This window comes from Aedes albopictus, chromosome 1, assembly GCF_035046485.1.
Source record: "Aedes albopictus strain Foshan chromosome 1, AalbF5, whole genome shotgun sequence".
NCBI lineage: Eukaryota > Metazoa > Arthropoda > Insecta > Diptera > Culicidae > Aedes > Aedes albopictus.
This window is the reverse complement of record NC_085136.1, coordinates 81,117,593-81,135,973: the sequence shown is the minus strand read 5'-3', so window position 1 is coordinate 81,135,973 and position 18,381 is coordinate 81,117,593. Positions and strand designations below refer to the sequence as shown.

General features: G+C 37.0%; 1 protein-coding gene across 4 annotated transcripts in view; it reads right to left on the bottom strand.

Moving 5' to 3' along the window:
* Positions 1-2,383: 2,383 nt before the first annotated feature.
* Positions 2,384-18,381, bottom strand: part of LOC109421984 (calaxin) — a 53,787-nt gene continuing 37,789 nt past the window's right edge. For 2 of the 4 annotated variants that reach the window (XM_062844903.1, XM_062844904.1), the window contains one exon: positions 2,401-3,398. In XM_062844903.1, coding sequence (XP_062700887.1) covers positions 3,377-3,398 — 22 coding nt within the window. In that variant the 3' untranslated portion in view covers positions 2,401-3,376. Of the gene's footprint in view, positions 3,399-18,381 lie in introns of all 4 variants that reach the window. The other 2 variants (XR_003892745.2, XM_019696617.3) reach the window with 2 other exon arrangements.

Here is an 18,381-nt window from a genome sequence, read left to right as displayed (position 1 = left end):
TTTCTAAAAAAAATCTGTAGAGAATCCCCTAAAGGGATTCTCGTACTGATTTCTGAAAGAGTTTATGAAGGAATTTGTGAGAAAACCTCATGGGACTGTTAGTTGGTGATTTTTTGAAAAAAATTCCGAAGGAACATCTAGAATAAATTTTGAAACGAATTTATGAAGAATTTGTGTATCACGATGTTTTGAAGAACTCTCTAAAAGAATTTATGGAAGACTTTTTGAAAGTTTTGAATGGACTTCCTGGGAGATTCTCTAATGGAATTCATGGTGCATATTCGGAAAGATTCCAAGGTAAGTTTCATAAGGGAGTTAGTAAGTTAATTTCTGGGGAGATCCCTAAAAATATTTTTCATAAAACTCAAAAGCAAAATATTATTTTTTTCAAGTAATTCCTTGCAGAATTCTCATAGAAATTTTCGAACTATTTCCTGACAGAATTGTTTAAAAATCCCCTAGAAAATTTTCTGGAGGAATTTTTGAAAGAATGTTGCTTGTAAGATTTTTTTTCCAGAATTCATGGAGAATTTTCTGGGCATATCCATGGATAGTTTTCAAAACGAATCCTCCGATAAATTCCTGAGGCAATCTCTCAAGAATTTCTGAAGATTTTAGAGAAAATTCATGGATAAATTTCTGAAGCAATCCCTAGTCATTAAATAATCCTTTGAAAAACTTTGGAGGAATACTTGGTTGGAAAGAATTCCTAATTTCACTGAGACGTTATTTTTGGTATGTATGGAAGTGCATTTTTTTTTGAATCTTAAGAGCTGGTTCAGTGAGTAACTTGGAGTCACCTCGATGACACCACTGATTTGAAAATCCCTAAACTACTACCTGGAGAAAGTTCCGAAGGAAATCCTACAGAAACAAAGCAAAATCCTGGATGAATACTGTTCGCAACCGCGAGCAGCCCAGGTCCACTGAAGAAAAAAAAATGTTGGAAAGAATCTTAAAAAAACACCTGGAAGAACAGGAGAACCCTATATGTTCATTTGCAGAAAAAAAAATCTTGAAAAATTACTTTAAACTGCCGAGGCATTGATTCTTGAGTCACGGTACTACTTTGTGGGTAACTTTGATAGTTTTTCAGTAATTTTCCTGAATATTTTCGGTGTAACAGTATTTCCCCTAATTGTATATTCTTAGAACAAGTACTGGGGAATTCAGTTATCGATTGCAATTAAAAGATTTGATAATTTTAAATAGGTTGGAAGCTTCAGTTTTAGCCAGTCCGGAGTTTTGGCCATAGTACGGTATTGAGCCTGTAATGATCTTAATCGGCGTATATTCATGTTTTACTAGTGGATCCTCATACGAAATGATGATTACAGCTATGAAAATCACACATTTTGTTTAAAAACTGGTAGAAAAAATATCTGGAATGTTCGAAGATATACATGAAGGAATACTAGCATTAACTGATACAACAACCTTGAACCTTGAAGGAATTTTCTATGGAATCCTTTAAGGAATTCCAGAAGAAATTTCGTAAGGGATTTTATAGGTGGACCTATTGTAAGGTGGAAGACATTTATTTAATTTCTATACAAACTTCTGAGAAAGTTCCAAGAAAAATTCCTAGATGAATCCCTGGAAGAATTTTTCAATGAAATGCATGAACAGACTATAGATAGTAGAGTATACATAGATCCGTGTTGATGAATCCATTGTATCCAAACGAACTGTCAAAATCTGTATCCAAACGAGCATGACGTCACGATTTGGACAACATCAATGGATCGCATGACGTCATATTCAACCGTCGAACTCTTGAAAATTACTACTTACACGCTTGAAACATTTTAGTCAGCGGTGTCCGCGGATCTATGTTTACTCTACTATCTATAGAACAGATCATTCCTAAGGGATACTAAAAAGTTTATTTAGAGGAGTTCTAGCTAAAAACCATTCTTAGAAATCCTGCGAGAATATTCTTTCTGTAAATCCTGAAGATTATTTTTATAAATTTTAGGAAGAATTCTCGCTAGTGGTTTTTCATTAGTGTCCGCATTTCACCCCAATCTCCCCTTCTTTTTATTGCTCACAGGTTCGCGCTTCGACAAGTGAGGTTTTTAAATACCCCATCGTTAAGCTGTTGTATGAATGCATCTAATGATGCATAAAATGCCAATGCTTTTGGAAACTTGGCAGTGGCACAGCAGCAGATTTCGTGATGCGATTTCCATCGAGGCGTCGTTGTCGTCGCTTCGCCGGTTTTCCGTTCATATTCCGATTCCCAATAGCTGGCTGGTTGGTTTGTTGGTCCGGTACTTATGTATGAATGATAAGTAATTTTTACGGAAGGGTAGAAGAAGCAGAGCCATCCGCCAAGTGGGAAAATATGCCATACGGCTTCGGAGGCAGGCAGCCGGTGAAATCAAGCCGGTTCATGCGAGACCTATGATGGGTGGTAGGACCTTGAGCGAAGAAGAACAGAACAACGCCGCTACACTGTAGTCAAGCATGCAGTGGATGTGGGAAATGGCGCTTAGAACTAATCGGCTGGCTGGCTAATGCATAATTACTGAGCACGTGTTTCGGAGGGAGGATCGATGTGTAATTGAGCATGTATCGTCGTGGGAAATGGTGATTATTAATTCATCGCGGTGATGAGTTTATCGGGTTGATGATGAAACATTGTTTATGAAAATGGTAGACGATGTTAATTTGATAAGAGCATTTGTTTCTAAGGAGCGCTGTTGTACAGCTGTCTATAAGCTGGTTGAATCAAACGACTAGACTGGCATGAGGTATCTCAAAGCAAAACGGCTTCAAATAATGATTCATTTTTATTTCAATCAACATGTTTTAAAATATTATTATTCAAGTTTTTACTAAATTCATAGAGCAACTATCACACTTTGCAGCTTCAACTAGATTTGCAAATTCACGATACGCAACAAGCCGGTCATCTACAATTTTCACCTATCATTCTCTAAATTACTCCAGAATGTTCGAAACGTCGATTAACCTACTCTATCAATCTCTTCACCTACCACACACCGGACGCACTCGCCACAAAAAAGAGTCTCCCATTTAGGTTGCTGGTGCTGGTTGGTTCCTCGCGCAGTTCGATGTCTCCCCAGTCAGTCCCCATTCAAGTCGTCAGTTTTTGTGCTAGCACTGGTGTACCTACTACCAATCGTCAATACGACGTAGGTGCTCGCTTCTTCAGTGACCGGGGGTGCTGCATGCTTCTTCTGGTCTGGGTACTGGAGGTCATCGGCTCGTTGAGGGGTGTCCTTCTTACCATTATTGAAGCTTGAATCAAAAACGCACCACTGTAGCACCGCCATCGAAGCGGTGGTGGTGATGTACCATGCTATGGGGACCACGCGCGAGGGGTGCAGGAAGTTATGCATTGGGTGACTTAGGTTGACTCTTCTTGGCTGCTAGAATTGAAGAGAGAAATGAGGGATGGGGATAGGAAACAAGACGAATAGTCGATTAGTGGAATATTGGTTTTAAAGCTAGAAAAAAATAGTTTGTTGATTGTAAATAGGTTGGTACAGTGACACCGGCATCGACATGTGGTGTGAGGAGCAGAAGTGGCTTCCGGGTTGTGCGTTGTTAGGTGTAAACGAAATTACGACGACACGCCAGGTATGGGACACTCACGGAAGCAAAGACGGGGTGTATTTACAGCACGTAATAAAGTTCAAATGAATGGGTATTTATTGAACGTAGAAGTTTCAATTTAGTGCATTTTTGTTTTGGAATGAGGATTTACTGTTTGCCTCAGCTTCGAAGGTGAGTTTAATGTTGATGATTAATTTATATAACTTTTGCCTCGACATTCATACAGGATAAACAGAATATTTACACTTCTATGCTGTACAGCTTGTTGAGATATTCAATCTTGTACAACACTAACTATGTACGGTGAATGCTGGGTAACATACAATGCAGACCTCATCGAAGTCATCGAGGTCATAAGCATCTTTCCAACAACTTTTATCTTTACCTCCTCGTGACTCCGGCTGGTTGCGAGAAATCTAAGGAAAGATCGAGTTACTAACCCCGGAGGACACTTAGATCGTAGACTTTGCTTCTTCAAACCTGAGCTTCTGTTCTGTTGTTTACGGTTCGAACTTGGAAAAAAAATGGACAGCTTTTCATGGGTGGTTTGATTTAATTGAACATGTGGAGTTCGCGTGCATAGGAAAGAGTGCTGATTTATGACTTGATGATGGCACGGTGGCACTCCTCCTGGAGGCCCTTCTGAGATTCCACAGGAATCCTATCCAAGACTCCACCAATTTCTTCTCGTGGTTTTTATACAGATTTGTTACAGGGCTCCTTTAGAAGTTTTTTTTGTGGGATTCCCAAGGAGCTCTTGATGTGATGCTTCTGGGGGTTTATCGAGTGCTCTTTCAGAAGTTCCCTCTGGGGATCTCCCAGGAGTTTCTCCTGAGATTCCTTCAAGAGCTCTTGCCAGGATTGCCCCAGGAAGTACTTCCAAGATTATTCCAGATAACTTTTCAGGGATTAATACCTTCTGAGATTGCTTCAGGAGGTCCTAAATTTCTTCGGAAACTTCTCTAGAAGTTCAATCCGAGATTCCTCCAGGAATTCCTTCAGGGAGTACTCCAGCAAATTTGTCTGCGATTCCTTCGGGAATTTTTTCCATGATTTCACCACAATCTCATCTGAGATTGTTTTAAAAAACCCTTCAACCAGAGGTTGTACAGACTGAACCGATCGCAAACATAAGACAACGGACAACACACGAAACACCCAGTGATTTAGTGGAGAATATTCCATTTGACGAAAAGTTTTCACCCACTGAAGCGGGAATCGAACCCGCACTTCGAGGCTTACGAAACACCTAGACGGCTGATGCCTCTAACCGCACGGTCACAAAGCCCACACAAAATTTCGGGGTTCCATCAGGAGCTCTCTCTGGGATCCTTTCTGAGGTACATGAAGCTTCTCCCAGGAACTTCTTTCAGTATTCTTGAAGAGAGTCCTTCTAGGATTTGAAGGAATTTCTTCCGGAATTCCTGCAGAAGCTCTGGGAATCCTCAAGGAATTTTGACCAAGATTCTCAGTAGATCCTTTTATTACATTTCAGAAGTTTTTTTTTTTACTTCCAGAAGATATGCCTGGGAACGCCAGCAGTGTTGCCTGGGATTTCTCCCGGAATTACTCCAGGAGTTCTCTCGGCCATTGCTTTAGGAATTTCTTTCAAAATTCCTACAGAAACTCCTTCCAAAATTCCTTCTGGGATTTCTTCCAGGAGTTTCATGCGAGATTCCTCCCGAAGTTCCTTCTGAGATTTCTTTAAGAATTCTTTCTGAGATCCATCAAGGAATTATATAAGAACTTCTTTCAGTATTTCTCTAAAAACTTCTCCGGGATTCTTTCAGAAACTACTTCGGGAGTGCTTCGAGAATTGCGGGAGTGTTTTTGGGCTTCTATCATGAATTGCTTCTGGATTTATTAAGGACCTCTTCCGTGGATTCCTCCGGGAACTTCTATTCTTTTGGAACACATTTCTGGGATTCTTCTGGGAAGTTATTCTGTAATTCTTTTGGAAACTGCTACCGGGATTTCTTCAGGAACTCTTTCCTGGGGATCGCAGAAGGACATCCTGGAGGGGTACTACCGTGCCGTCGTAAAGTTATAAATCAGCAAACTTTCCCACACAGGCGAACCCCACATGTTGAATTACATCAAACCACCGGTGAAAAGATGGCATTCTTTTTCAGTCCGAATCGTAAACAACAAGGCCACCACGGCATAAATATCCCAAGGCAGGCTAGTAACCTATGTAAACAGCTATTTTGGATGTAAACATGTAACGTCGTTCTTATCGTTTTCACATTGATCAAATTGGTGTGGAGTACTAGATCACATATGAACGATTTGAATTACATCATCAAAAAGCTGTCAGATATCGGGAATATATCACCTTCTTTTGTACACCGTGCAAGGCCTCGAAATGTTAAAGACATAGAGAACAATGTCTTAGCAATCGCGGCATGTATTGCCCTATAGAGTGAAAAGTGATAGTTCGGACTCGTCGTTTTGTAAAAGAAATCCGGGTGCCGCGGTTTGTGCTTCGTTCGACGACGAGAAACCCAGAAAATCAGTGATTGAGGCACATGAAATGGTGAGCTCGTTTCAAGCTATTGTTTACTGTGAAGATTTAAAGAGTTCATATTTAAATAACATATTATTGAGGAAATATTAATAATCGAAGAAGTTATTTATTGCTACTTTTTATCTGTTTAATTTTATTTTTATATTTAGAGCGAGTTATGGCGCTTAAGCCTAGGCTTTGAAGCCAGGACGCATGGAGAAATGCCTGTGTCCCATCCCAGGAAAAGAGACGCTAACTATAACGGAGTGTGCATTAACCTTCTTAGCTGCACCACCCCCAACGATTTTATGTCCAAAAACCATTCCCCTAAAACGAAACGGTTCGTTCGGCTGTCCCCGTTTCTTCCTACATTCAATACGAAAAGGTTTGTCAATCATGTTGGGGTGGTGGAGGTAAAGTGGACAGGTGGGTTAAAATAGACATGGTACAGTTTCATGGCTTTTATTGTTTTTCAAAATGTTTCAACGATTGAAGCTTATGCCTAAGCATGAATCATTATACTTTTGCTGATCTTGAACATTAAAATCAAATAAACCTCTTCAAGATGACATAAACTTTAAAAATCACGTGGAACATCGGAAATGATGTAAAATCTGCTTATAATTGCTAAGGTTTTCTCGTAAGTTATTTTCAAATTATTACAAGTTTTACACCCTAAACCAATAAAGTCCACGTAGAAGAATATAATTGGCAAAAAAAATAAGTTTTGTAGAACAATTTTTTTTTGGAAATAATTTCAACAAAATCAGACCGTGGGAGTAAAATGGAGAATCGGTTCAAATTTCACCAAAATTTCAATTTTTTTTTGCAAGCTTCAGAATCATCAGCCGTCATACCTATCGTGGGATAATTGAAGTAAAAAGTTATAAAAAAATATTGTTTATCAACAAAATATTATTTTCATCGAAAACAGTGCTTGGTTTTACACTACTCTTACAATAATTATTTAAGCGTGTTTCAAAGTTTGCATCAAAAGTTTGAAAACAACAAAATAAAGGTATCGTATGAAATTTGATAGTTTGTATTTAAAAACATAGAAACAATATGTTGTTATATAACTTTTAACGACTTGTTCATTATACCCCATCGATTGTCCATTTTACCCCCACCAATTTTTTTCATGCTATTTTGATGCACGATTTGGTGATGAAAAAAATCAAAGAAAACAATATTTTTAAATGCAACCCCTAACGATATTTTTAGAGTATATAAATATCTTCCATGTTACTCGGAAAAGTAGATGGGTTTTGCCGCATTTCGACGGGAAACGACCAAAATGCTTAGGTTGTTTACTTTACCCCACCACCCGTTTGAGAGCATTATTGCAGCAGGTTTTCCAATTCCTGTATCTATACGGGATATTTTGGGCTCAAAAAATGAAATCATATTAAAACTTTTATTCAAATTTATAAATGAGATTGCATATTACGTTTGATACTGTTTCTCTTTTTTTTTGGTATACTTTATTTTCAGCCTTGAAGATTCGTTTTTGGTGAATCCCTGACTCCTACCCTCTCCACCACAATGATTTCTGGATTTCTGAAGATTCGTTTCACGATGTGGCATGTTGTCCTCCTTCAAGATGGCGGCTCTGCTATGGCTACTGCCGTGTGAGCCTTTAATTTTAAGTTATTATTATAATGTTATTTGAAAAGATAAAAGAGGTTTTGTGCCTCTTTGAGAAAGATTTCGTTTTTGTAATGTTGAAATCACTCAAAGGGGTTTTTCCCTCTTTCAAAATTTGAAGTTAAAATAAACAATAACAATAATAACAATAACCCCACCACCCCTTTTTTATAAGTGGAAAACATGATTGCCTTATCTTTTTGAATTATCTGAACCTATTAGTCGGCACAGTAGGCTTGGCCGTTTTAATATTTGTGTCACATCATCTCTGATATGCTGCAAACATTAATGCTGACAAGAAAATATTAGAAGAAATTTTTTATATTTCCAGGATGCTTTTCAATACTGACAGTGTAAGCACTAGAATAGAATAGCACTAGAATAGTTTAATTTTATTATTATATTTAAGGCACACTTTGATTATTCCGGAATTTTCTCCTAATTATCTCCTGATTAAGATTTAATATAAAGTGGTCTAAGCTCTGAGAGTAAAGGTTGAGCAACCATTTGACGCGGGTGGTGGATTGTTTGCTACCCGCGTGAAGCGAACAGTGGCGAATCAGATTGAATATCCTGTGGCGTAGTTCGTAGCAAGACCGTGCACAAGGGGGGGGGGAGTTTGGGGATTAACCCCCCCCCCCCCTTCACCTACGCTTCATACACTTTGCACCCCTCCACCTTTTGCCGAAATTGGGACAAATCCCTCCCTTGACGCTACTTCTGTGCACGGGCCTGGTTTGTAGTAAGTATTACGCGTTCACTTGATGATTGTTTGCTTTCCACGTTAAGTGAGTAATGGCGCGGCGGTGTGTATGGTGTTTTTCAAAATCAGAAATTTATACCACTTGCCGGGGTAAGTCTTGACCCAACGATATCATCCCTACTAACAAGCATTTCTATCTTCACTCAAATCAAGCATTTCTAGAAAAGTCTAAGTTAAGCGTCGCATTCAGTGTATTTCTGTGTGGAATAGACTTAAGGGTTCTGCTCCCTATCAGGGCTTGTTTTCGCGTGGAAAAGAGATCAGTTGTGGACGGCGGTTTGTGTATATTGATCTATTGTCAGATCGTATCACCGACCATAGGTGATACCTAGATCGACAATGGTTACTCTTCCCTACTAACAAGAATTCCTTCCTGAGATAAACGTGGAGATGCAGCGATAATCGGTCTCAATAACTACAGAGAACAGACATCCAAGTCCAGTTCCAAAACTGTATAAGGAATTTAACGGTCATTTGAAATGGAAACACAAGTTGCAACTTCGTGGTGTCACTATTTTCGTAAAGTTCCCACGCAGTTGTCGGTGGTGAATATAAAACTTATCTAGATATGCGTACTCACCACTGACTGTGGAAATTTGCCGCATAGGTGACGCTAGTGTTGTCAACGCTAAAATAATTGAATCCTTACACAGCATTCAAGAAAATTTTCTAAAGGCTTGGATGTCTGTTCTCTGTGCTATAACAACGTTTGTCATACTAACATGGCCGGTGCCGTTACTGACCCTTATATAGTTGAGAGTTTCCGAACTGTGCACATTGAGAATGCTGTGCTAGTCACAAGCCCCATTCATTGATTCTCTGTGGAATTTTGATTGCTCCGGTCAATAACGGAGTATCAACTACGAATTGTGCGGTCATCTATGCTCTGCTCATACTCATGATAAATTTTATCAGGACATCAGTAGCAGTCCGATAATGAGCGCTACTGAGTCTTTTAGAGAAGTTTAGTAATTCCAAACTTCTGTATCTCGAGAACTAGACTTCATGGAATCGTTTCGTCTTTGGAAAAGTTGATCAGGTCATCAAGAGCTAGATTCCAAGTGATTTCGAAATTTCAACAAATTAAAAAGGGATTATCAAAACAATTACTTGAGAAATTTCCAATGGAATTGCCAAATGGCTGTGAAAGGAATTGCTAAAGCAATTTCTAAGGGGTCTCCGAGACGGCGGGTTCGATTCCGCATACACTCAGAATATTCTTTCGTTAAACTTCAACGAATATGCTTCGTAAAACCAGTTTTCGTAAATTGAAAGCAATTTGCGTATAATGTACGGTTCATTCGTACCACCATGCTGAAACAGTACAAATGGAGTTGTATCATGTACAAAATCACGTAACCGACAGACGCTAAACTTGCTCATTCGTAGATTATACAGGGGATGGCTAAAATGTTTGGGATAGGCAACTTTTTTTTCTCTCACAAAAAAGTTCAACTAGCTATTAAGGGTATGCGGTATGGGATTTTTTCAAAGCGAAACGAAACGAAACGAAATATAAAATTTCTGATACAATGCGGTACGAAACGAAACGAAATTCAAAAATGTTTCGTGAGATCGATACGAAATCCGAATTTACTCGGTATTTTTCGAAACGAATCGAAATTTTCGAAAAAGTTCCGCGGAATTTTGCAGATACATTAATTTTGTGCGAATTGATACTGCGTGTTTGCGGTGGCGCGAATTGCATTTCCATAAATATTGTCATCCCCTTGCTTCTTTTGCTAAAGTGTCATTCCTTGTTTAACAATTTTTCGCGACATATATTGAAAATTTGAATTATGAATGAACCCAATAAGATTGCTCCAATGACTTAACAAGAGCACATAAATAATGTAACTATGCTATAAGATGCTCTCATGCCGGTTGTTTATCAGAAACCTGAAGCAATGATAAGGAAACGTCAGCCAGATGTTAACGATTCAAGCTTTGTTGAATGGCGTACCTTCTGGAGAAAGCCTTAAATTTAAACCTTAAATCGATAGATGATTTTATTCATTAGAAAATGCCCAGTAAAGCTCATATAGAATTAAAAATAAAAAATATTTAGGAAATGTATGCATACTCATCAAATATGAAGGCATCCGCAAACTTGAAATTCGAAAAATATAACACAATCATCTCTAGGTATATGGACAAAATTCTACCAGATAGATCTGAACTATAATGGACCTGGTGTGATGGTTAAAGTGCATGCCCTTTTCACCGAGGACCAGGGATCAAATACCACTCCCAAAAGACTTGAATGTGAATTCTACCTTCAGGTCTTTCGATTTGTGACTATGGGATCCGAAATCAACTAACCTAGGGCTGAACATTCTGTTACAACAGTTGAAGAAAAACAAAGTCCCACGTAATACCACCACCCCAGATTATGTTGGTGAATAATCTGATGAAATCCATGCTGCAGCTAAAAAACGTCTTTTTTGACATTTATTATTATTATCTTTAATAACGAGATTTTCAGCCCAGGGCAAAAACCTTTTTGACATTTTCAAAAAATATTGGTATGAATTCCTACTTTCCATACTTTCCACTTGACATACTTGAAGAATTTCGCTAAAAACTCCTACATCGATGTCTTCACCTGAACATATTTTAGAAATTTAACAATTAAAAAAAAAACATGATTTAGGATTTCCCTAATATTATTTTACAGTATTTTCTTAAATTCATCGAAATACCGCTGAAACACACCTTTCAGCGTCTGAAAACTTTCTCATTTAAAAAGAGCTTTATGAAAAACAAAAGGACGAACATGAAATTCGACGAAATTTCTTATCAGCAACAGAAATAAGAGTTTAACCATGTAAAACGCTTCGTCATACAGATTTGTGGGAAAACTGTTTCAAGACCTCCACTGGAAATTTCCTGGAAAAGGGTTTCTCCAGAAACATTTGCACGTACCAAACCTTCTACACCTATAACACCGAAAAAGCGCAAAAAATGGCGGCTTGTTGAACATCTTTGATGTTATAAAAGATGTTTTCCATTACATAGTTAGAACAATAACAAAGCGTCGCCAACATTTACTTGTTATAACTATGCTAGCAGGAAGTAAGCGATAACCAATTGCCATTTATTCGATAATATTTGACAGCTACATCTCAAACAAAATGAAAATAAGCATCCTGTATACAAAACCTCTCTTGTAGTTTGCTTATAGCCAAAAATTATGTATATGCTTAGAATAATTGCATAATCGATATACGTTTTCATTACTCAGAAGTAACTGCAGTGCGATTCATGATTTATGGTGAAATATAGATTTTTATTCTGTTTAAACTCATGGGCTCTCAGTTCGACGAATATTGAGAAAAATATTTTGCTCATTTCTTACTTGCTAGTATCTTCATTATATTACGTTTGCAAGAATGCATTATGGTGGCTTGGCTATATGATACAGTGTCGTCTAAAAATGTTTGAATAATATTTTTTGGAAAAAAATAAATGCTCATAAGCGTGCAGATTACGACATGTTGAGAATGTGTGATAAAATTAGATAAAATTTAGATTATAACGATTTTATAATTGTATGTATCTACTCCATCTAATATGAAGATGTGTAGATTATTTTAACAGGCACTGTAAATCCATCCAATGTTGTCTGTTAAAGAATGATTGTCTCCAAAGCGTTCAAATTACGTTCCAGAAGCACCGCAGTAACATGTTTGTTTTATGCTATAAATTAACGTTGAAATAACATCATATGGACGTATTATAATCATCTAGCTGTAAATGTTGTAGGTTTTTTACACTAAATTTAGGCTGTTTAAGCGAAATTGTTTGAGATTGTGAGTAATAAGCAGTCTTCATACAGGTAAGTAGAGAAGTGGAAATCAGTTTGTAGCCTCAGCTGACATGGGAGATAGTTTCCAAAGCTGCGCGGTGAATTCACTATCGGCGAATATCATCCGCAATGTCGGATCTATCAATCCCAAATTTCTCAGCTACCATCAGCATATGTGCATACCAGAATAAGTAATCGCTCGAAATAGGTATGTTTACGGAATAAACACAGAATAATAAAAATGCCGGGGTAAAAGTCATTAACATTGGGTGCTATCATTTTTCGTTTATCTTGTTAACAAGAAGTACTTGTTCTATTAACTTATTTTTGACGTAAAATTAACATATTCGAACTTGTTAGTATTTATTAGGTTAAGTCTATGTTCCACATAACATCTTGATTGAAGGAGATACGATAAGCCTATGATCATGTGGAATCAACGTATTTCGAACGTTACGATAACTTGAAAATAACTTATAAGATTTTTGTAGCAAATTGTTACCACTATACTTATTGCGAACATATTTTCAACTAAAGATGTTTTCATATTCATTACTAATACTCTTGTAATACATCTTTTTCAAATAATTTTTGAAAATATGTTCTCGGTGTTACTTATGTTTTCTTAGAGCTTTTGCTAGAGCATCCTACACTCTCGATCATTGTACCCCAATATTCTCCATTACTCTACTAAAAATTCCTTTTGGGAATCTAAACTGAAGACAGGAACTAAACCCGAGTTTTTTTTTTGCATTTGGTTCCATCAGAAAATTTAACCAAAATATTAAGTATGGTCCAGCATACCGCAAATGTGTAAAGCTTACCTATCTAGCAAGATCTTGATGGCATAGGTCGAAGATAAGAAATATATTCGAGATTTTTTGTGTTTCTATTATAGACCCTGAGAGTGTATTGCCTCCAGTTTGCCTATTGGTTAAGGCTTTGGGTCGCCAATCTGGAGACGGCAGGTTCGATTTCCGTTACAGTCAGGAAAATTTTCTCGGCATAGTGTATCATTGTACTTGCCTCACAATGTGCAAAATCATGCAATGGCAGGCAAAGAAAGCCCTTGAATGAAGGTGAAGATATGGCGAAGCCACAGCTCAAATTTTCAAGAGCACAAATCTGAAGAACCGAACGTAGGATTTCGCTGAAAAGTTGATCGATTGGTTACCCGCTGGTGGTTACCAATCGATCAAATTTTCAGAGCAATACGACTTTCGGTTCTTCAGATTTGTGCTCTTGAAAATTTGACCTGTGGCTTCGTCATATCTTCACCTTAATAACTGTGGAAGTGCTTCAAAGAACACTACGTTGAAGCGAGGCAGGCCAAGTATCAGTGTGGACGTTGAGCCACAAAAAAAGAAGAAGAAGAAGTGTATTGTCTCTCGCTATTCGAGATATATATTTTTTTAAACACTTTTCAGTAACTTGAGATCAGCAAGATCTTCGATAGATGATGTGGACATTGACACTATTTATTTGTTTTCGAAACTTTTTAGACATTCCGCGGAATTCCGTTTGATTTCGTCAAAATCTATTTTTTGAAGACGAAATTTTTAGAATTTGGCGAAACGAAACGAAATTCAAAATCATAAATTTCGCCTAGGTGAATTCCGTGGAATTCCGCGGAATTTCGTTTCGAGGTGTATTTGGCGAAACTTTTCGGTATACCGCATACCCTTACTAGCTATAACTTTTCATAGAGCGCATCAAAAAATCTCTAATTTTGACTGCTTGTCAACCTATTATGTGTGCATCATTGGTACAAATTTAGGCTCGATCGATTAATATTTCGCAAAGTTAGAACCATTCGGGTAAAACACTATTTTTCAGACAACTCATTTTTGAGGTGTCATATCTCGGAAACCAGTGAACCGAATTGAATGAAATTTTGAACGTACACTAAAAATATGTAAGTGCTTCACTAACTATTAAAACACTTTTCAAACGTTGAAGAAAGTTATCATGGATTGACACTTTTTGGATTTTTCTCGAAAAAATGTAATTTTTTTACATCAATGTCAATAAATTTTAGTGTTGATATCCAAAGATTTTCCACTTCTATTCTCAAGTTATCTCTAATCAAATATATTAGAGCCTATTTAGATTGAAGGAAGAACACATTTAGAAATTTTTGTTTGGTATTGTAAATTTGACTTATTTTCCTCTATATGGGTAAAAATTTCAATCCGGTATAACTTAATTCACCGTGAGAAAATATTACATTTTATAACGTCGTATTAAGTATCAATATATTGTTGATAAATGTTAAAAAATTCATTCAATTCGGCTCACTGGTTTCCGAGATATGACAGTTCAAAAGTTAGTTGTCTAAATAATAGTGTTTTACCCGAACGGTTCTAACTTCGCGAAAAATTAACCCATCGAGCCCAAATTTGTACCAATGATGCACATATAATATTTTGACAAACAGTCAAAATTTAGGATTTTTTGATGCACTCTATGAAAAGTTACAGCATGTTGGTTTTTTTTTGTGGGAGAAAAAAAGTTGCCTATCCCAAACATTTTGGCCATCCCCTGTAGCTCCCCTTTGTAGAATGAAACAAAATAAACAAATGTCAAACGTTTTTTACTAACCATGCGTAATACCCCAGACAGACATGTGATACGAGTGTGATTCCTGTACAACGGTACGCAGTGTCAAGAAAATTCTGACAAGACTGACTTGAACTGAAAGAATTTTCAGTATGGCACTCATTTCAAGCGCAAATGTACAGTGATTCTTGTATCACATGTGTGTCATAAGTATAAAAAGAAAATTTCGCTTCATAGAATGCAACAAAGCTTTGCAGTCATCACTGACGATTGATTGGATCGCAGAGAAAAGAAAGCAACATGTTTTTCTGAGCATATGACGGTGCGTGTGCGAGAAGAGGAAAAGAAATATGCTCTCGGTTGGAAGTAAAAGTTATTTATAAACAGAAGCAAAGTGGAAAGCGTTCTGGTTGTGTTCGGACTACTTCAACAAGCGCCCACAGATGGGTGGCTAGCACTGGTAGGTATAAATCAGAAGATACGAGATTCGAAGCCTGTGGTATCTAAGTGGACGAACGTGTGGTATTTTTTTGAGCATGTTTTATGTCATTCCGACAAAAAAAAAGACAGAAAAAATTGTTGGAGCGATTTTGTACGAAACGAACTCATGCACATTACGAAGCTTTTCGTTGCAGAAAACAACGAATGTACATTGAAACAAAATATATTTTCAGTGTAGTGTATCATTGTACTTGCCTCACAATATACAAATTCATGCAATGGCAGGCAAAGAAAGCCCTTCAATTAATAACTGTGGAAGTGCTCAAAGAACACTTAGTTGAAGCGAGGCAGACCAAGTCCCAGTGGGGACGTCGAACCATAAAGAAGAAGAAGAAGAAGAAGAAGAAGAAGAAGAAGAAGAAGAAGAAGAAGAAGAAGAAGAAGAAGAAGAAGAAGAAGTAGAAGAAGAAGAAGAAGAAGAAGAAGAAGAAGAAGAAGAAGAAGAAAGTAATTTCTAATGCAACTATTAGAAGAGTTCTGAAAGAACTGACGATTGACAAAAATAATAAAAAACAATGATACATATTTGCCTGACAAATTAAAAAAAAAAATGTTGATATAATTCCGAATGATAAATTTCAAAGCAAGTTCTAAAGAAACTGTCGCAAAAATTCCCAAAAGCATTACTGAAACATTCGTCAAGTAATTATCTGCAGAAATCAGTAAGGAGTTACAGTAGGAATACAAAAAAAGAAATTTGTAAACTCCTTCTGCACGTAATTTTCTAAGGAATTGCCGAAAGATTCCTCAAAGATATTTTAGATGGAATTTCGGAAACGGTTGACGCATAAATTCCCACAGTAACCAAGGAAAAGGGGATTTTTTTTATTATCGTACAAATTGTGACGAAGGTTCTCCGAATTTGATGAAATATTTTTCATTGGTAGGGTTCATATACAGGGTGTTAGGTTCATGAGTGAAAATTTTTTAAAGGGTGATAGAGGACCATAAATGGTGAAAAAAATGTTCTACGCATATGGTCAAATCTCAACCGCTAGGTGGTTTTTGAACTTCACGTTTTTGACTTTTATTGCCTTAACTGGCTAAAACTTTAAAACGGTCAAACTTATAGCAGTTTTGTTTTACCCTTATTCAAAAGATTATTGAATTTTCTTTCAAATGGCATCTTTGAATCTATTGGTTTAGTTAAACAACTAAGTTTTCTAGAGCAAAATAGCTAAAAATCAAGGTTGTTAACTGATAAATTATCGACAGTTAACTCAACGCATACTCGATAACGATAAAGGTTGCTCGATAATCTCTCGATAACGACAATAAAACGATTAATCAACGCGAAGATCAACGTACCTTCGATAATTTTGCGATAAATCTAGTTACCCTAGTGACTGCATCAACAATGTTTCAGATCGCGACGTTATCGAGTCGATAATTTCAACAGATAACTGTATTGCCGATGACGACTCCGTCTGAAAAAGTTATCGTTATCGACGATAACAACCTTGCTAAAAATAGTGAATTTTAATTTGTTTTGTTAATTATTTTTGAAACATGCGTAATAAATTAAAAAATTTCTTCGGCAAAGTTGTGGCCCCTGTTCCACTCTACAATTCGTTCTTTTACACCAAACTTGTAGCTCTTACCGTTTTCTTGCAATTTTGATTAAATTGTGTGGCACAGTGCGCAAAAAAGTGCTTACCTTGACAGTTGCAAATTTATGATCTGAAATGCGATGTATAAATCGAAATTGCAAAAAAAACGATAAGAGATAGAAGTTTGATGTCAAAGAACGAATTGTAGAGTAGAATAGGGGCCACAACTTTGCCCAAGAAATAATTTTAAATTATCACGCATTTTTTTTTAAAGATAATTGACAAAAACAAATTAAAACACGCTGCTTTTGAGCTATTTGCTCTAGAAAACTTAGTTATTTAACTAAACCAATCGGTTCAAAGATGCCATTTGATGGAAAATTCAATATTTTTTCAAATAAGGGTAAAAAAACAGCAATAAGTTTGACCATTTTCAAGTCATACCTAACGGTTGAGATTTGACCATATGCGTAGAACAATTTTTTTCACAGAAAACCAACCTACATCTGGACAATTTCCATAAAAATTGGTCATAACTCAGGAACGAAGAAAAACCACATCTTGAAAATTTCACAGAATATAGCTTCTAAACTATACTCTAAACATTTTTTTTTGGGTATTTTTCCGGGCTTCCAAAATAGGTTGTCCGACTATTCCAACCGATTTACTTCAATAGTGGAAAATTTTTTGGAAAACAATTTTTATTTTGTATAGTTTTTGAATTGCTAAGAAAATTGGCTTATGACTTCATAAAAAATGTGTCTACAGTGCTTCGTTCTTGAGTTATGATTTTTCAAAGTAGGTGGTGTCTGTGGAAAATGTTCGTTTTCCACTGGAGTTTTCCGGAAAATTACGCGACCATGATTTTTTCCAATTTAGTTTTTGTTGATATATACATGAACCCTACCTGTGAAAAAAAGTTCAATAAATTCTGAGAACCTTCGTATGTACCAATTTGTACGATAATAAAAAAAATCCTCACCACTCACACGTCTGTTGAAAATAGATATGCACTGCAAATTTTTGTTGACTAAAGTTGAATCGGCCGGATTCTGAATCCGGAGGAACTAGACTAGGAAGTGGCCATATTTCCTCTGCAAGGTCTCAAATACATTGGAACCTCGTTTCATGCACCTGGCTAAGTGTACATAAAATCAAAAATGCATAAAAAGAGGGAATGTTGAGCTATGAAAGCTTCAAAGGGTCTCAAAGAAGCAAAGGGAGTATATGGCGGTTTCAGGAAGTACCAGGAAATCTTCGGAGCGTTTCAGAGGGTCTCAGGCGGTTTCACGGAGTCACATGCGAATTCAGGGGCGTTTTAGGGAGTCTCAGACTCGTCTCAGGCGGTTTCAGGTAGTTCCCGGGGGTTTCAGGGCGTTCAGAAGACTTCCAGGCTCAAAGACGCTTCTCAGGGGGTCCCAAGAAAATTTCGGAGAGCTTGGGGGGGGGGGGGTGTATTCAG